Source organism: Myxine glutinosa, chromosome 1 (genome assembly GCF_964187855.1).
Source record: "Myxine glutinosa chromosome 1, kmMyxGlut1.1, whole genome shotgun sequence".
Lineage (NCBI taxonomy): Eukaryota > Metazoa > Chordata > Myxini > Myxiniformes > Myxinidae > Myxine > Myxine glutinosa.
Window position 1 is genome coordinate 143,136,712 of NC_136261.1, and position 17,728 is coordinate 143,154,439.

At 45.6% G+C, this 17,728-nt stretch overlaps 1 protein-coding gene across 1 annotated transcript in view; it reads left to right on the forward strand.

Moving 5' to 3' along the window:
- SHISAL1 (shisa like 1) overlaps positions 1 to 17,728 on the forward strand; it is a 41,376-nt gene that overhangs the window by 14,107 nt on the left and 9,541 nt on the right. The window contains exons 2-3 of the mRNA XM_078770943.1: positions 8,979 to 9,192; positions 13,011 to 13,277. Of these exons, the coding sequence (XP_078627069.1) occupies positions 8,979 to 9,192; positions 13,011 to 13,277 (481 nt within the window). The remainder of the gene's footprint in view (positions 1 to 8,978; positions 9,193 to 13,010; positions 13,278 to 17,728) is intronic.

Consider the following 17,728-nt stretch of genomic DNA (forward strand, 5'->3'; position numbering starts at 1 on the left):
TCGAGAGTGCTATAAATGGAATACAGGGCCACCTGGCGTACCAGGGCATCCATCCCCGGTAAGGGGTAGGCATCCAGCTGTGTAAAACGATTAATCGTCTGTGAGTAGTCGATTACCATGCGCTGGCGGTGGGCCTCATTTCGCACCACTAAGACTTGGGCCCGCCACGGTGACCTACTGGGTTCTATAATACCGTCCTTTAAGAGCTGGGCCGTTTCTTCCGCAATGAATTGCACGTCTGCGCGAGAGTAGCGCCGCGATTTTACAGCTACAGGGGTACAATCAGTGGTCAGGTTGGGGAACAGCGAGAGAGGCTCCACGTCCATCTGAGCGAGGGCACACACAGCAAGCGTGTCCGGCCCACCGAAGTCTATTTCCAAACGTCCATGTCGCTTAAGGAAATCAAGTCCTAACAGAACGTCGGCACATAAAGCAGGTAATACCATGAGATACATGTCTGGGAACGTGCGTCCCTTTATCACAAGTTTCAATCGACATGCCCCTTTTGTGCTCAACCGAAGTCCGTGGGAGGCCATGAAGATCCGTCGTGTTGTCCCGAGAACCGGCCACCCATGTTGATGCACTAGTCGTTGATCGATAAAACTATCCGTAGACCCCGTGTCAATCAAAGCTTGTGCAAAAACGCCCGTGACCTTGAGCGGAATGATGGCCTGCGCAAGGCCGGCAGACCCGGCAGGTATTGTACCGGCCGGGCGAGAAGATCGCGCCTCGCAAGTGGATCCCACTCCGGCTGCAATCTTCCGGGCATCGTCGGCAGGTTGGGCCTCAGCAGGAGCATTTAAATCGTAATACCCACTGTCAGAGGACGTTCCCACGCCGGCTGCAGTTTGCCGGTCATTCGGGCAGCCCGTGGAGGATCCTCGTGACAAGCGCATAGTTGGCTCATCTGCAGTTTCATATGCCGGAGTGAGTGTGTGTAAGTCGTAAGAGCCGCCGCCAGATGGCGCTCGAGTCACGTGAGAAGGATCACTGCCATCTGCAGTTTCATATGCCAGAGTGAGTGCATGTAATTCGTAAGAGCCGCCGTCAGATGGCGCTCGAGTCACGTGCTGCGTTTGCCGCACATCAAGAGGAGTTTCCAAAGCAGGAGCTTGTTTGAAGGAGGCGTTCGAACGCCAGTCAAGGTCGGTCGCTCCACGGCCGGTCGCGTTCGCGCCATTTGTTTCGGCGGCCCGGTGTATCTCACCAAGGTCGTGCGTGCAGCCAGAGGCCCACGAGAAGGAGGTCTGCTCATCAAAGCCGAGTGAGGCGCCCCGTCCGGTGCTCGATCCGTTGGCTCAGCGATAAGCCCATTCAAGGTCGCGTGGGTGCGCGTGCCCCGTGCGGCCTTCCTGCAGACCTTTGCAAAATGGCCCTTGGTGGAGCACAGATGGCATATGGCCTCCCGAGCCGGGCATTCAGATCGAGGGTGCTGCCGATTCCCACAAAAATAACACTTCGCGTACCGGTCAGGCCGTGGCCGGGCAGCGGCAGCAGCAGTTAGGCCAGAAGCGGAGTCCGCTTCAGGAGCACCCAGAGTCTCGGCCGTGGTGGTCGGGTCCTCCCCCATATCCTCGGCAGTAACCCTCTCCGGTAACGTGAGTTGAGAAGTCCCCGCCACGACTTGTGGGTGGTCATAAGCGGTGGATTGTTCACGGGCATCTGTAAAGACGCGTGCCAGCCGTAGTGCCTCCGTAAATGTCAGCTCCGCGGTCTCCAAGAGTCGGAGCCTCAAGACTCCAGAATTAATTCCGGAGACGAATGAATCTCGGAGAAGGTCATCCTGGACTTGCTCATGGGTCCGAACCTCTTGGACGCAGTCCGCCAATAGGTAACGCAGCTCCTGCGTGTAGCGATCGATCGATTCCGATGGTTGTTGTCGCCGCTGGGAGAGTTGATGCCGGCCGTGCACGGTGCTCCGTGTCTTTACGTATAGTCGCTTTAGCTCAGCCAGAGCCGTAGCGTATGTCTCAAATCGAGCAATGCTCCGGTAAACGCTGTGATGGACCTTCGACTGTAACATGTACAGCTTCACCGCAGCGGTGGGCTCTGTTTCGTGAGCGGCAAAGTAATTCTCCAGCGTTTTGAGCCAGTGGGTGAACTCCGATCCCGACCCCTCAGCTTGAGCATCGGCACCGAGAATCGGTACCATGATCATCTTGTGTTCAGTCATTTCGTCGATCTAAATGATATTAAATGTCGTGAAAATCAAGCACAGACACGACTTGTCCCTTGGGTAGGTTTAATATCATTTAGATCTGAAGTAACATCCTGTAAAAATCCATTCATGCAACAGACATTAGAATCAGAGTATTACATGGGCAATGTCCGATATCAATAGGTAAAACAAATCAAGCGCAGCATATAGGGGCGTACATACCATTCAAACTACAGGACTATGTCACAGTAAGTGCCGCTGGAGTGTCCGTGCGCCCCGGTTGTCCCGGGTCTTATAGACGCCCCTTTTAGTGGGATAAGCGAGCACTCCCTGGGTTCACCTTCGGTATAATTTCACTACAGCAGGTTTACTAAATAGTTTTTTGCTTCAACGATTACACAAGAACAGTCAGAAGAATTACCAATAGCTGAGAGTATCTCTCTTAGAGGTGAGCAAGTGCATTTAGGGGCGATCCAAGTAGCAGTGGAGGATGTGAAGAAGCTGCTAGGAAAATTAAGAAAAGATAAAGGCTTTTTTAATGTAGGGGGGTTTTTTCTATGCAAAGTCAAGGCTCGTGGAAGAGCAAGTACACAGAATGGACCAGAACACAGGATAACAAAGGGGACAGAAAGAGAGAGGGGAAACATCAATAGCAGAGCCGAGCACTAAAATAGATGGAAATGGACAAACAAGGGATGCGGATAAGGATGAGGGGTAAGGGAAGATGCAGGAGGTGGACAAGATGGATACAGAAGCAAACTCTCAGGAAGAAAAATCTGAAAATTTGGTGGTGGCTGGAGTGGTTTTATGGGGGAAAGATTATGTTTCTGTAAGGGAGATGATTGGAGATGGTGGTGAACAGCAGTCTTGAAGATCTGGATGGAAGAATGACATTGAAGAGAATGTGGAGGTTGGTTCCCCAGGTAGGAAAAAAGAGAAACAAATGAGTGGAGGTGAACAGTGAACCTTGATTGAGGTAGCTTCACCAGAAGGGGGTTGATGATGGACTGTGTGCACCCTGCAGAAACTTGGGGGTGGGGGGAGGAAGGCAGACAAAGCATGGGGGAGGGGGGGGGCAGAGGGTGCAAGACCATAAAGGAGATGGTAGAAAATAGAGAGACCACCAACCTGTCTGTGATGGCAAAGTGAAGGCCCATAGAATCAGCTTCATCGCGGGAAATTCCAGTGATCTGATTGGATTCGCGGCGGTTTCCACTCATGCACACAAATGGCAGGGGGACTGCTCCAGTATGTTAGACTACCATTGGCAGTCTATATACATGCACAAGGGTAATCACTGTCGGACATGCCCATGGGGATTGTGATTGGCTGACACTTGGTGTCTGGAGTGGCACCAGTGGTTGCTGTACTGCAGTGAGCTGTTGTATCCCCTGGAATACAACAGCTCACTCGAGTACAGGCCTGTTTAAGTCATTTATTGTGTTTGCCTGTGTATCTGTCGACTGTCGTCCCAATATTCATTCCATTTTCATTGCCCTTGCAAAGAAAGCATTATTTATTTATTTATTAATTAAGATGGCGTGTCAGCTTCAATGCGCATCAGCAACCGTTTCGGTCCATTGAACTTTTCTCTGGAGGGCTGTAAATTGGCAAATAAGATTACTATAATATGAGCATTACGAGCACCTTTAATGGTTGCCAAAGGCAGACTGACCCGCTCGCTGTAGGTTTAGGGGCAGTTGAAATATTAATCAGTCACTCATGCGACCTTGCATGATGGTGATATGTTCAAGTCCATCTGCCGGGTGTTAATCCTCCCTGGGCGTGCCGTGCACATGGGCATGCACATAATAAATATAAATGTAACCTAGGCAAGGGATTCACATGTATTGGGCTAATGTAGAAAAGTGATGCACATGTATGGTAATGGACGACTGTCAAGGTAATATGTGAACTGCAGAATGTGTGTTCATAATATGTAAAAATAAGGTGATGCATTGATAATATGTGAACAGTTACCCAGCAGGGAAGTGAATATTTTTGAATTTTTGTCATTCATTATAAATGGGTATATTTTTGCGAATCCCAGAATTCCTTCAATTTGTGAACAATATATGTCCTTAGTTTGAGATTTATTTTATTGTATAGTGTTACGGTACGCGGTTAAGGATGGTATGTTTGCCGAGCGGAGGCTCCGCGACCGAACAGTTGTTCCCCGACTAAACCCGATTCACCCAAACGTTGGCCGTATCGCGCCACAGATATTCAATGTGGAAAAGACTAAGACGACGAATGCAAAGAGGAAGAAGAAGAAGACGTACAGAAGAGTAACGGGGTTTATTATTTACACACACATAAGCAAAAAGAGCAGTCACGATTATTTACAGGTGACATGAAAACGCAGGTGACACAGTGAAAATTACTAGCTTATACAGACTTAGTTTACTACCCAGGACAGCACGAACAAAATAAACTCACGTACGCAAATGGATGGAAGGGTAGGAATCGTTTGGAGGGATGAGCAGGTGGGATCACAGGGCACAGCGAGCAGGTCCACTCCGGGCGGGAAGCGAGGAGCCGGCAGCTCCTTGTATTCGGCTTCACAGCGCACGCCGGCAGGGTCACTCGGCGGGTTGAAACGGGGCTGGTTGAAGCGGCTCTTTGTCAAAGGCTTTTCGTATCTCTCACGCAACTCCGGTGCTATTCTGAACTCTCTCCCGGTGGACTGCCAACCCTCTTACGCACCTGGACTCATCTGCCGTATCTCTGGTGTAGCTTGTCCCAGCGATCGTCGCACCCTTCTCTCATACCTTCAGCGCGGGTCTGACACGCCCTCTTCGGTTTTGGTACCGCCCTCCCCCCCCCCCCCCCGTGCTCTGTTTCGTGACCTTGTATGGTAATCCCACGGGCTTGTCTCCTTATTTGGGCATGGCGCCGACGGCACGCCCCTCGTGGCGAGCCACGGGCTGTTTCCTTATTTGGGCATGGGGCTGAACAGCCCCGCCCTTCGTGGCGCGCCCTGGGCTTGCCTCTCCCTGGCGACCCCGCCCCTCCTTTTCAAACAGAGCACGGAGCACATATTCACTATCGCAGCAAAATGAGAGGGCGTGCACCCCACGCTTGTGAACTGCTTTACCCACAGATGGAGAGTTTGGCTGGGAAATGGAATTATTGAAGGGGAGCTATTCTTAATTGATTCGGTGCAATGGAGTGTCATTCTAATGGAAGACAAGGCCTTACTCTAAAACACATAATAAGATATAAGCTACTGAACAAGGGTTTTATCGTGTCTTTCAATGTGGTGTTTCATGGAATTAACTACCGAGACGCCCTTTTTACCTTTACACAACTCTGGAGGCAGGAGGGGCCATATCCAACCAATGTTACACAACAATTTACCACTACAATACACACAATCAAAAAAATGCAATCCTCATATCCGCAACAATAGGATGGGCAACAAATAACTGACAAATTTATATTTCATGTATAAATAGCAATTTAGTAGCAAATGGGAATATTAATATTAATATATCTTACAAAACATAGGGGCAATACCCCTGGTGCTCACCTGGTAGAATAAACAGTCTACTGCACTACTAAAAGGTATTTTAAACCAATTTCAATGCTTGCTAGAAGACAGGGCAGCATGTAGATCATACCAACATAATCAAAAAACTTTAAATAAACAAACCAAAAAATACCTATTTTGGTGGGCAACCCCCACCCCCCAAGATTGGTGGGCAACCCCCTCAGTACACAAGGGTACCTCCTCAGACCACAATTTTTCCAATGCCTTGAACAAACATTGGTACATCACGGATGATGAAGGTTGTGGTGACGTTTCATTAAGATTGTGTGTGTAGGTTCTGAGAAAAAAGCAAATACCTATTTTAATCCCCCCCATAGACCACCTTAGACCCCGATTTTTTTAATGCCAGGAACAAACTTTTTTTTTTTTTTTTTTTTTTTTGTATACAAGATCGAGGCTCGTGAAAGAGCAAACATTAATCACACAAAAAGACAAACCGACACACAAAACACAAAAAACAAGGGGAGCGGCAGACAAGATGGGGAGAGAGGGGGAAGGACACAAAAGAGAGGGGGAAGAAGGGGAAGGACACAAACACAACATTTGAGAGCAGGGACATCGGGAGGACTTGGGGGGAGGTGGGAGAGGATTAAAACATATGAACACTGCAAGGACTCTGGGGTGAATTACCGGGGGTAGAAAAGATCAAGGTTTTCGATGGGGGAAGATAAGAGATGGTGGTGAACAGCTGTTTTAAAGACCTGGAGGGAGGAGTGGGATTGAAGGGAGTGGGGGAGTTTGTTCCAGAGGCGGGAGAAAAGGGGAATGAAAGAGTGAAGGTGAGCAGAGAGCCTAGACTTTGGCAGTTTAACCATAAGAGGGTTGCAGGCAGATCTTGTGCGACCTGAAGGAATATTGGGGGGACAGAGCACAGAGAGAGCTGGGGGAGCAAGGCCGGAGAGGAGTCGGTAGAAGTCGGTAGAAACTTTGGTACAACACAGATGATTTTATGGTTGTGGTCAAGTTTAATCAGAATTGCATGTGTAGTTTCTGAGAAGAAAGCAAATACCTATTTTTGGGGGCAACACCCACGTAGATCCCCAAAGGGACAGATTTTTTTTAATGTTGTGGACAAACGTTGGTACATCACGGGTGGTGAAGGTTGTGGTGAAGTTTCATCGAAATAGTCTGTCTAGTTTCAGAGAAGAAAGTAAATATGTATTTTGGGGGGTCAAACCTGGACCCACTTTGACCCCCCGGATATCCCCAAAGAGGCAGAATTTTATAATGCCGTGAACAAACTTTGGTACATCACGGGTGATGAAGGTTGTGGTCAAGTTTCCTCGAAATAGTTTGTGTAGTTGAGTGTGTGTAGTAGAGGAAAAAGCAAATTCCTATTTTGGGGGTCAAACCTGGATCCACTTTGATTCCCGGTAAACCCCCTTAGACCCCGATTTTTTTTAATGCCGTGAACAAACTTTAGTCACAACACAACAAATATCATTTGTGCCAAATTTGGTCGCAATCCCATCAGTGGTTTCAGAGAAGAAGTTTCAAGTGTTTATGGACGGACTGACAGACTGTGGGACGGACGACATGACATCGCATAAGCTCCCCACTAAATTGATGAACAATTTTAATTCTGTAGGGAAACGTACAAATCATCCTTCAGCACAGTCCGAAGGGCTGTTCTCTTTATGTTCAATGCCTGTGACAGTTTTCTTGTCGAACAGATGGTGAGGCCTACCTTGAACAGCCTCAAACGCAAATGCAATAGTGTCAGGTGTACGAACATTTTTGGATCATCCTGGAGGAGGCCTGGCTTGTGCACTGGCAGTTTCATTATTTTTTTCGCAAATGAGAGTATTGTGTTCCTGAAAGGACATTTGTTAGCATTGCAAATTATTTTGAAGTCTCTTTGAGTCTGAATGATTGAACTGGACTTCAAGTACAGCTCCAGGATCCATGCTTTATTGATATTTATCCACTTCAGCATCTTAGTAAATACTAGTAAAAAGCCCATAAAATGACGAGTTGGAACAGTTTATTCGACGGTTCTCCCTCGTGAGCATGCCAAACTCTGAAGCCTCGGCCTAATGTCAAGTGTGCTTGTATCTTCTTTATTTATTAGACATCATACAGATGTAAATGAACACTCGTTTTACTCTGCGTGTGTTGCACATCACGTCCAACGAATTTCACCTCCCTGCTCCACGTATTTATTGTTATTTAAAAAAAATGCTTCTGTACACCGCTTTTGAGGCTCGGTTTTCAAGCCACCGTCTACAATTCCAATTAAAAAGACATAATAACTCATATCCGCATACACAGGCCTGGTGAGACATAATAACTCTTTTGTGGATAATATTTTTCAAGTTTGTTTTATCCTAAAAAATAGACCGTAGTGAACACACACTCGTGCTAAAAGATTGGCCTTTAAACCTACTCTTATGAAGGGGGACGGACATATGTACAAACCTACAAACACACAAACCGACTGTGCTTTATATGGTAGATTGCAAGGGTCCTTTCTGATCTTAAATGAAAAGAATATTAACATTGACATTTCTGGGAATTTCGCATAAGTTTAAAATTTGCCAGATATTTCTTGGCCACCCTATAAAATAAAATTCATTATCCAACCGCAAAGGAGTAAAACCACTTGGCCCATTCTCATGGTACACCAATAAGCCAGTGTTGGCTTAACAGTTCATGTGGCTGGCTTAAGATCTTAGGGTCTTGAGTTTGAGCCCCTGTCGTGCCATTATAACACCAAGTGGATTGACTCAGCTTGCCATCCTTCCAAGGTCAGCAAAATGAGGTTGGACAGCTTACTGGAAACAGAGGGCACTGCATCAGTGGGCACAGCCATGCTCCCAGCAATGATGCAACTAGCAGCCACAGACTGCATACGAAATAATAAAAATGGTACAGCACAGTGAAAAGAGCCATTTAAACCGCCAGGTGAGAACACGTGGATGCTGGGAAGGTCAATTGGACTTTTGTTCCCCCCCTGCAACACAGGATTCGCAAAAACAGCATTAAGGGCTGAGAAAGCGTCACGTCATTCAGGAATATTATGGATGGAAAAAAAGAATCAAATTTAATTTACTCAGAATTATGCTTGCATTTGGATAGATCGTGTGCACTGCTCATTAAACCACATCCAATGTTCTTTAACCTGATTTGATGGACAGGTTAGTGGATACATTAGTCTGCGCCTGCCTTGTTTCAACTCTCATTGTGACTGAATTTGCGATAATACAAAGCATTTATGGATGATATTTGTGAAGGATTCATTATGTTAAGCATTGCTTTCACCCACAGGCCCTGGCGCTTACTACAGGGTATGCGAGCCATACAGAGATGCGGCAGACAAATACCACCCTGGATTCTACTGCCCTCGGCTATCCGATGAAAAAGTGCATCTGTACTGCTGCCATCGTGGAAACCAAACGCTAAAGTTCTGCTGCAATAGAACTATATTTGAGGAGATCATGAATGTCAACCTTACCGCTGAGGCTGTAGGACAAGCTCAAAAGTGAGTTATTAGTCACACCCCGAAGGGATTGCGAGACTATTGTAACGTCCCTGTCAATCTGTCTGTCTGTCTGTCTGTCTGTATCCACGTCTACATATTTTCATTTAAAAAAGATATATTTCACTGCAACCGCTTGTCCGATTGAGGCTAACGTTTAAACAAAGGACGGACTACCCATGGATAACATTGTAATGATAATTCTGAAATCATATGTCACATGGTATGACTGCCATATTGGATTAAAGGGAAAAATTTGGACATCTTCTCTGAAAGTGCTCAACGAAAAAAAAATGAAACTTTGTATATGTCATCACTTCCCCTTGGGGTATGGAGGGCAATGACCATTATATAATTGGTGAAGTGGTATTCCGGCTATAATTGGCTGAATCAAAATCCTTATCCAAAATATGTGATCTGCGACCCGATGTGAGTGAAGAATTACATTGACGACGCATTTGGTTACATAGTCTGGCAGCCATATTGATTTGAAAATAAAAATGTGAAGAATCTTCTCCAGAACCACCTCCAGATAGATGCGAAACTTCTTGCATATGATCGATTGACTAGCCATGGGGAATGGAGTTTGAAAACTTTTTCTTATTTATCTTCGTTGACACAATTTAGCATTAATGTCCACAAGAGTTGTCATTAAATATCATAACAATCAATCAATCAATAAATTAATAAAACTATGGATAATGGCAATGTATGTGACATAATTGGATGCATGGATGATACGGGTATATCTATCTATAATTCCACTAATCTCTGTGTGTATGTTTGTTTGTACGTTTGTTTGTTTGTTTGTATGTCTGTGACCGCTGTTTCTCGACAACTACCGGTCCGATATACTTGAAACTTGCCAGGTATATTGCTGGGGACCCGAGGATGTGCCTTTTCAAGGTTTCATATTAATCGGACAATTACTTACCGAGCTATGTCCAAAAAACGATTCAACCAATCAGAGAGCAGCGAGCTATCGCGTGTGCCGAACGTGGCGGACACACTCTGCCTCGGATGGCACATTTGAGAGCGTATTCATTTATTTCACGTTTGCAAACTATGTTGCCGTTAAACTATGTTTTAAAACTAATAAAAACTAATTTGCGATTCATCGTAACTGCGATATACGACCTTCCGGACAGTGAGGACTGCACTTCCGGCATCCAATCACAGAACGCGTTATTGCGTAGGCGTAGCCGATGTGAGAGCGAGCTGATGCTGAGCCCAGCGCGTGCGCCATTACGGTACGTAATTCGATTTCTTCCGGAGAAAATAATAATTTCTCGATTTCTTATGCGCATTATTTCTCCCAATTCAGTCAGAGCGAAGGGCGGAAGCGAAGAGCGTTGTTTTTTTTGTTTACGGGCGTACGGGCGGGGTAGAGCGTACGGGTAGCGTTTTTTTTTTTTTTTGGCACATTTGAGAGCGTATTCATTTATTTCACGTTGGCAAACTATGTTGCCGCTATGTTGGCGTTAAACTATGTTTTAAAACTAATTAAAACTAATTTGCGATTCTTTCGCTTTCCTGCGCATTTGTGCACGCTATGGCGATTTCTTTACCAAACTCCGCTAGCCGTTAGCTTTGGACCAAACCATTTCATGTAAATAGAGGGGGGGGATTGTCACCGTACTCGCAAGCCGTTAGCTTTGGACCAAACCATTGCATGTAAATAGAGGGGGGGGGGGGGATATACTTTTAGATATATATATAGTACGGGCATGCCCTAGTGGGCTACAATACTCGGAGTAGTGGGCCATAATAGTTCGGTGTTCAGTTAACGATGATGTTTTTGTTTAGAATGAGCGTGCGAGGCAAGACAATTCCCTCGACTGAGTGTCGTTATTGTTTCCAGTGCTACCAAATGGCTTGAGCTTTGCACATTTGCAAAGTTTGTTCTCTGTTTTCCCTCTATGTATTTATCTGTTTTCCTTCTTGCTGCTATTATATACCATACACAATGATTTGTATGTTTGTAAATATTTGGCCTGGATTTTGAAGCATGAATGAAATGAATGAATGAATGATCGTTTTAAGGCCATTTTCCCCGCTAAAGCGGGGGTGAGCCTTGCGGGCCCCATGACAATCCTGGTTCCCTGTTTGAGGCAATGTTTTTATTGCCGGATGCCCTTCCTGACGCCAACCCTTAGTCGCCTCTTACGATGCGCAGGGATACGGTGTACCTATTCTAAATCGGGGTACACACCGTGATCATTCATCCCAGCAAGCTGGTACTCAAATTGCCGACCTCGGAAGGATGACAGCCTGAGGCAACCCCCCTGGCGTTAATTCAGCGATCGATCGGGATTCGAACCCAGGATCCTAGGATCCCAAGCCCGCACCCTAACCGCTAAGCCAACACCAGGCTTAAAACACATCTTAAACCTTAAAACCATCTTAAACACAGCTTAAAACCAGAAACGCATCTCAACGAACAAACAAAAATCGCCACCACCTGTCGTGAATTCCTAATGGCATGGATCTGATTACCGGATGGTAATAAGGATAAGGATGGATAAGGATGGTAAGGTAATAAGGAGTGGATCGTGGATTTTCAAGCATGTTCGAAGAAAAAGGATTGCAGTCAATTCAAACTTTACATTAAATACACCTTAAAAATTATATAGAATCCCCCGTAGCTCTATGTTATTTTTCATGTTCTCCAATTCATAACCTCTGATTACTCTAGCTTACAGGCTCTACAAGCAAATCACAAATTCTCACTCTAATCCTAAAACCATCAGTCTGCAGGCAACATAGGTAAATTGTCATTTCCATATCTGTATGTTTCTGTACTTCCCTGTGTAAATATATCTTGGGCATCTGTATTCACCTGAGAATCCAGTGCTTTTGTGTCTTGTGTAGAGAATAATTGTGCGATAAGTTGTGTAACTCAGTTGGAAATCTAACATCCTTTCATGTTCTCATCATTCACTTGGCTGGATTTTTATTGGCATTTTATCAAGTACTAGTAAGAGTCGGGTTGGAACAGTTTATAAAAATGACGGGTTGGAACAGTTTATTCGACAGTGCAGCCTCGGGAGCGTGCGAAAGTCTGAAGCCTCGGCCTAGTCTCATGTGTGCTTATATCTTCTTTATCTATTAGAGATCCTACGGACATAAATGAACACTCATTTTATTCTGCGCATGTTGCACATCACGTGCAGTGAATTTCACCTCCCTGCGCCTTGCATTTATTGTTAGTAAAAAAAACGCTTCTGTACACCACCCTTGAGGCTCGGTTGGCAAGCCACCATCTACAATTCCAATAGAAGAGACATAATTACTCTTTTATGGGAAATGTTTTTCGAGTTTGTTTTATCTTCAAAAACAGATTGTAGTGAGCACACATTCATGTTTTAAAAATTGGCCTTTAAACACCCTTATGAAGGGGGACAGACATCTGTACAAACACACAAACACACAAACTGATATTGCGTTTTATATGGTAGATTTTCCCCCAAAACATCATGTACACAACTGGTTGGTTTAAGTTTTTTTTTTAAACAACCCCATGTGAGGAATGCAAGTTTACTTATGAAATGCAGGTCTATTCTAACTACCAGAAAAGTTTCTTCATTTGTTTTGAAATAATGTTTCATATCCATTTGCAAGAGCACTTGAAATTTACTTTAAAATAAACAAAAAGTGCTCTTTCTCATCTAGAGGATGTGAGTTAAGATAGAAGTGCAATGAGCGATGTTTAATTTTATCCCCAGTTTTCATTCCTGCAGGTAATCTATAACATTGATGACATGCCATAAGTCACAGACAAACAATTAAAACTAACAGCCTCCCATATGCCTGCCTTCCAGCAACTATGGGAGTCTTATTGGTGTCTGGATCTACGGATTTATTATGCTTATGCTGATTGCTGTTGATCTGCTCTTTTACTGCACATCAAATTATGAACTTTGCCGAGTTTACCTGGGAAAATGCGGGCTTCAGTTCTTGTGGGGGCCTCGATGTGGCGGTGGAAGTCCAGACCACTCGGCGCCATCTCCAAATAATCCTCAGCTGTCGGCACCTTCCAGGGAGTTGAGATCAGCCAGCAGCCCCCTACTGAGGACAACACAGGCCTGGTGAGTATTTTCTTGTGATCATGAGGGAGATTTGTTTTTGACTTGAAAAGGAAATTGCGGGAATGTCCTGCTTCATTGAAATAACCACTGTCACAAAATATTTACATGTCTGTTAGGTGGTGTATTTTTGCAGTGTAGGGTTAAAGTATGCTTGAGATTAAACAGAATGTATTATTTATTATACATGACTGTGTGATGTGGGTTGAGGTGAGATGTTTATTTAAAGTGGATTTGTACAAAATAGGGAACAAGTTTTAGTGTTGTCGCTTTAGTCTTCGACCTGTGCAAAGAGATCGCCATAGCACTGCCTGAGATTTCAGGATAATGAATTGTCTGGCAAGAATGAGCAGTTTATAGAGGGAAGGATTTTCATAAAAGTTCTCTCTCCAAGTATGGAAGAATGGGAATGGAGAGGGAGAACAGAAAAGAGAAGAGAAGAAGAAGAACATCCAGACCAGAGTTTCTTTATTATGCATCGTGCTGCATTGGAGTTTGGGTCACTGCTTTTGCTTTCACTTTAGAATAAATTCAAGTCAGAATTCAACTGCCTGCTCGTTTCGGATCAACTGAGGAAAGAACCTTAGAGGATGTGTTAACCTCAAACGTTTTAAATAATATTTTAGAGTTTTGTGAAGGGCTGACAGGATGGCCTATGTAGATGTACACACACTTGTCTCTAAGATGTTTAGCCTGGGTTTGAATCCCGAACCAGCTATAAACTGTCATGCCAGTGTTTCACAGGCAGGGCGATTCATCAATATGTGTGCTATCCCTTGGATTGACGTTAAACGGGCATCCCATCTGCCAGCATTCGATGGTGGAGGTTAAAGTTCCCACCGTGTCCTTTGTGAAGAGTAGGCGATCTATTGCAGGGACCATGAACAAATTCCAAATTCATGCCCTAACCAACAGAGGGCATTGTATAAGCGTTGCAGCCATGCCCTCAGCCAATTATGCTACCCCGAGGCACAGCCACACCCTCAACCAAGGGCGCTACCCTGTGGCACAGCCACGCCCTCAGTCTTGTGCTGCATACAAACGAAGCAGAAGAGTTTCAGCACAATTCAATATAAAATTCTGGCTGTACTGCACATCATCATGTCTAGCTCTTGAGGCTGATGCGAGAGTGAGACTTCATGAGAATATGACATACCTTTGTCAGGAGCAAGCATACTGGTGTGTGGTGTGTGGTGTGTGGCATTTGACTGCATGTACTAGTGGGGAAAAGAGAAGAAAACAAAAGCTTCCACCAAATACAAAAGCTGATACACATAAAAATTCCCAGAAAAGAGACAATTACAGTCACGTGAAAAAGTAAGTACACCCCATGTAAAGTTTTGACTTTTTCAACATATTTCAACATACAGCTATTTGATCTTCATTTCAACAATATTGATAGATAAAGGTGATATAATATAGCAAATATCATGAAACATTTACATTTTGTAGTCCATTGTATAATTTAAATAAACATAAATGCAAATTTCGCATGTGGAAAAAGTAAGTACACCCTTGGCTCTAATAGGTGGTATTGCCCCCTTTGGCAGAAACAACCTCAAGTAGGCGTTTCTTATAACTGTCTACCAGTCTGTGACGTCGACTGGGAGAAATGGTTGCCCACTCCTCCATGCAGAATTCTTTCAGCTGTGCGATGTTTGAGGGGTTTCTTGCATGCACAGCTCGTTTCAAATCCCCCCACAACATCTCGATGGGATTTAGATCCGGGCTTGGACTTGGCCATTCCAGAACCCTCCTTTTCTTTCTTTTCAGCCATTCCTTGGTGGATTTACTGGTATGTTTAGGGTCATTGTCATGTTGCAAGGTCAACCCTTGGTTGAGCTTCAACTTTCTGACAGATGGCCTCACATTATCCTCAAGCACCCTCTGGTACAATGAGGAATTCATCGTGGATTCTATGATGGTGAGCTGCCCAGGCCCTGATGCAGCAAAGCTGCCCCAAACCATAATTTTTCCACCACCATGCTTTACAGTTGGTATCAGGTTCTTGTGGTCAAATGCTGTCTTTGGTTTACGCCAAACATGTCTTCTGGTACTGTGGCCAAATAGCTCTACCTTTGACTCATCTGTCCAGAGCACATTGTTCCAGAAGTGCTGGTCTTTGCCTCGGTGTTCATTGGTAAACTTTAGTCTTGCCCTGATGTTCTTTCTGGACAGCAAAGGTTTCCTCCTGGCACACCTCCCATGCAGATCAAATTTGTGCAGCTTCTTTCTGATGATAGACTCGTGCACTTTGACGTCAACAGTGGCAAGAGCTACCCGTAGGTCCCGTGATGACATTCTGGGGTTCTTCGAGACTTCTTTCCACATCTTGCGGTCTGCTCTCGGGTTGAACTTGCTGGGGCGGCCTGGCCTGAACAAGTTGGCAGTGGTTTGGAATCTTCTCCACTTGTAGATGATCTTCCAGACAGTCGAATGATTGATTTCAAATTGTTTGGATATCTTTTTAAATCCCTTCCCAGACTCGTAGGCATCTATAACCTTCTTTCTGAATGCCTCAGAGAGCTCTTTTTATCTGGGCATGGTGACGCCACACACTTCAACAACAAAGAGCAAACCAAACTAAATGTCTGAGGTTTAAATAAGACAGGTTCCTCCAAGATCCTCTCTAACGATGTGCTAATCATTTGCACCTGAGCTGGTGCACCTGATTCTAATTTTAGGTATTTGAAGTAGTGATAAATGTAGGGGTGTACTTACTTTTTCTACATGCAAAATTTGCAGTTATGTTTATTTAAATTATACGATGGACTACAGAATGTAAATGTTTCATGATATTTGTTATCTTATATCACCTTTATCTATCAATATTGTTGAAATGAAGATCAACTAGCTGTATGTTGAAAAAGTCAAAACTTTACATGGGGTGTGTAGTGAAATCGTATTCGTACTGAACCCGGGGTGATGCTCGCTGCTCGATGACACCGCTAGGGGCGTGACTATAAGACCCGCTGCTGCGGACGGTGCTCCGAGACTTCTCCTGTGACATGTTACATCTTGTAGACTCGCTAACGGTATGCCTGCATAGAATATCCAGCTTGCTTGCATTGAATGATATGAATGGACCCATGTGACGTCACATCGTATACTTATTGTATTTTCTACTTTACAGGATGATGTCATGATCTAAATGCAATTAAACCAAACCGTTGGACTAAAGTTGTGTGGACCTGATTGGTTTTCCACAACACTTAATTGCATTTAAGTGTTGTGGAAAACCAAGGGCACCATGATGCTAATCTAAAGCGCTTCCTTGAGGTCGCGCAGCGGTATCACTTAACTATGAACGAGGGTAAGTGCCAATACTCCCTACGCACGATAGATCTTCTGGGGTACACTGTGACCCATGGCTCTGTCGCTCCGGATAAGGAGCGTCTGCGACCTTTGCTCGACATGGCCCCTCCCTGCGATCGGGCGTCCCTGAAGCGCTTCTTGGGCTGTTCGCCCATTACTCCAAATGGGTGCAAAGTTTCTCCGCGAAACTTCGCCCCCTTGTGGCCTGCGACACCTTCCCCCTGAGTCCGGCCGCATTGACGGCCTTTGACGGCCTTAAGGCCGACATCGCCCGAGCCGCCATGGCGACAATCGACGAGAGTGGCTCGTTCGTCCTCGAAAGTGACGCCTCGGATCAGGCCATCGCGGCGACCCTCTCCCAAGGGGGGCGTCCCGTGGCTTTCTTTTCTCGGACTCTTACCACCGCTGAGCGGAGACACTCGTCCGTTGAAAAGGAAGCGTACGCGATCGTCGAGTCTATTCGGCGATGGCGCCCGTACTTACTCGGGCGGAGCTTCCAAATTATCACGGACCAGCAAAGCGTTGCGTTCATGTACGACACCTTACACGCCCAGTGCATTAACAACGAGAAAATCACTCGCTGGCGTATCGAACTCGCCGACTTCTGTTACACCATCAAATATCGCCCGGGGAAGGATAACCAGGCCGCCGATGCCTTATCACGGCCAGCTACATGTGCCGGTATCACCTCTTTGGAGGGCCTACGGGTGCTGCATGCCACTGCGGGCCATCCCGGCGTAACGCGTTTCGCTCATTTTGTGCGGAGTGGGAATCTCCCATACTCGATTGACGATATCCGCCGTATCTGTCGCGACTGCACTATCTGCGCGGAAATCAAACCGCGTTTCTATAACCCTCCCATGGGGACTCTGGTGAAGGCTACACGCCCGTGGGAATGCTTGGCGATGGATTTCAAGGGCCCATTGCCGGTGTCGAGCGGCTCTCGCTATCTGCTCACTATCGTAGATGAGTACTCGCGATTCCCCTTTGCTTATACGTGCGCGGACATGACTGCTGCCACGGTGATGCGATGCTTACAAAACTTGTTCTCAATGTTCGGTTACCCGGCCTATGTCCATACCGACCGGGGTGCGGTCTTCTTGTCTCAGGAGGTGCGCGGCTATCTGCTTCAAAATAAC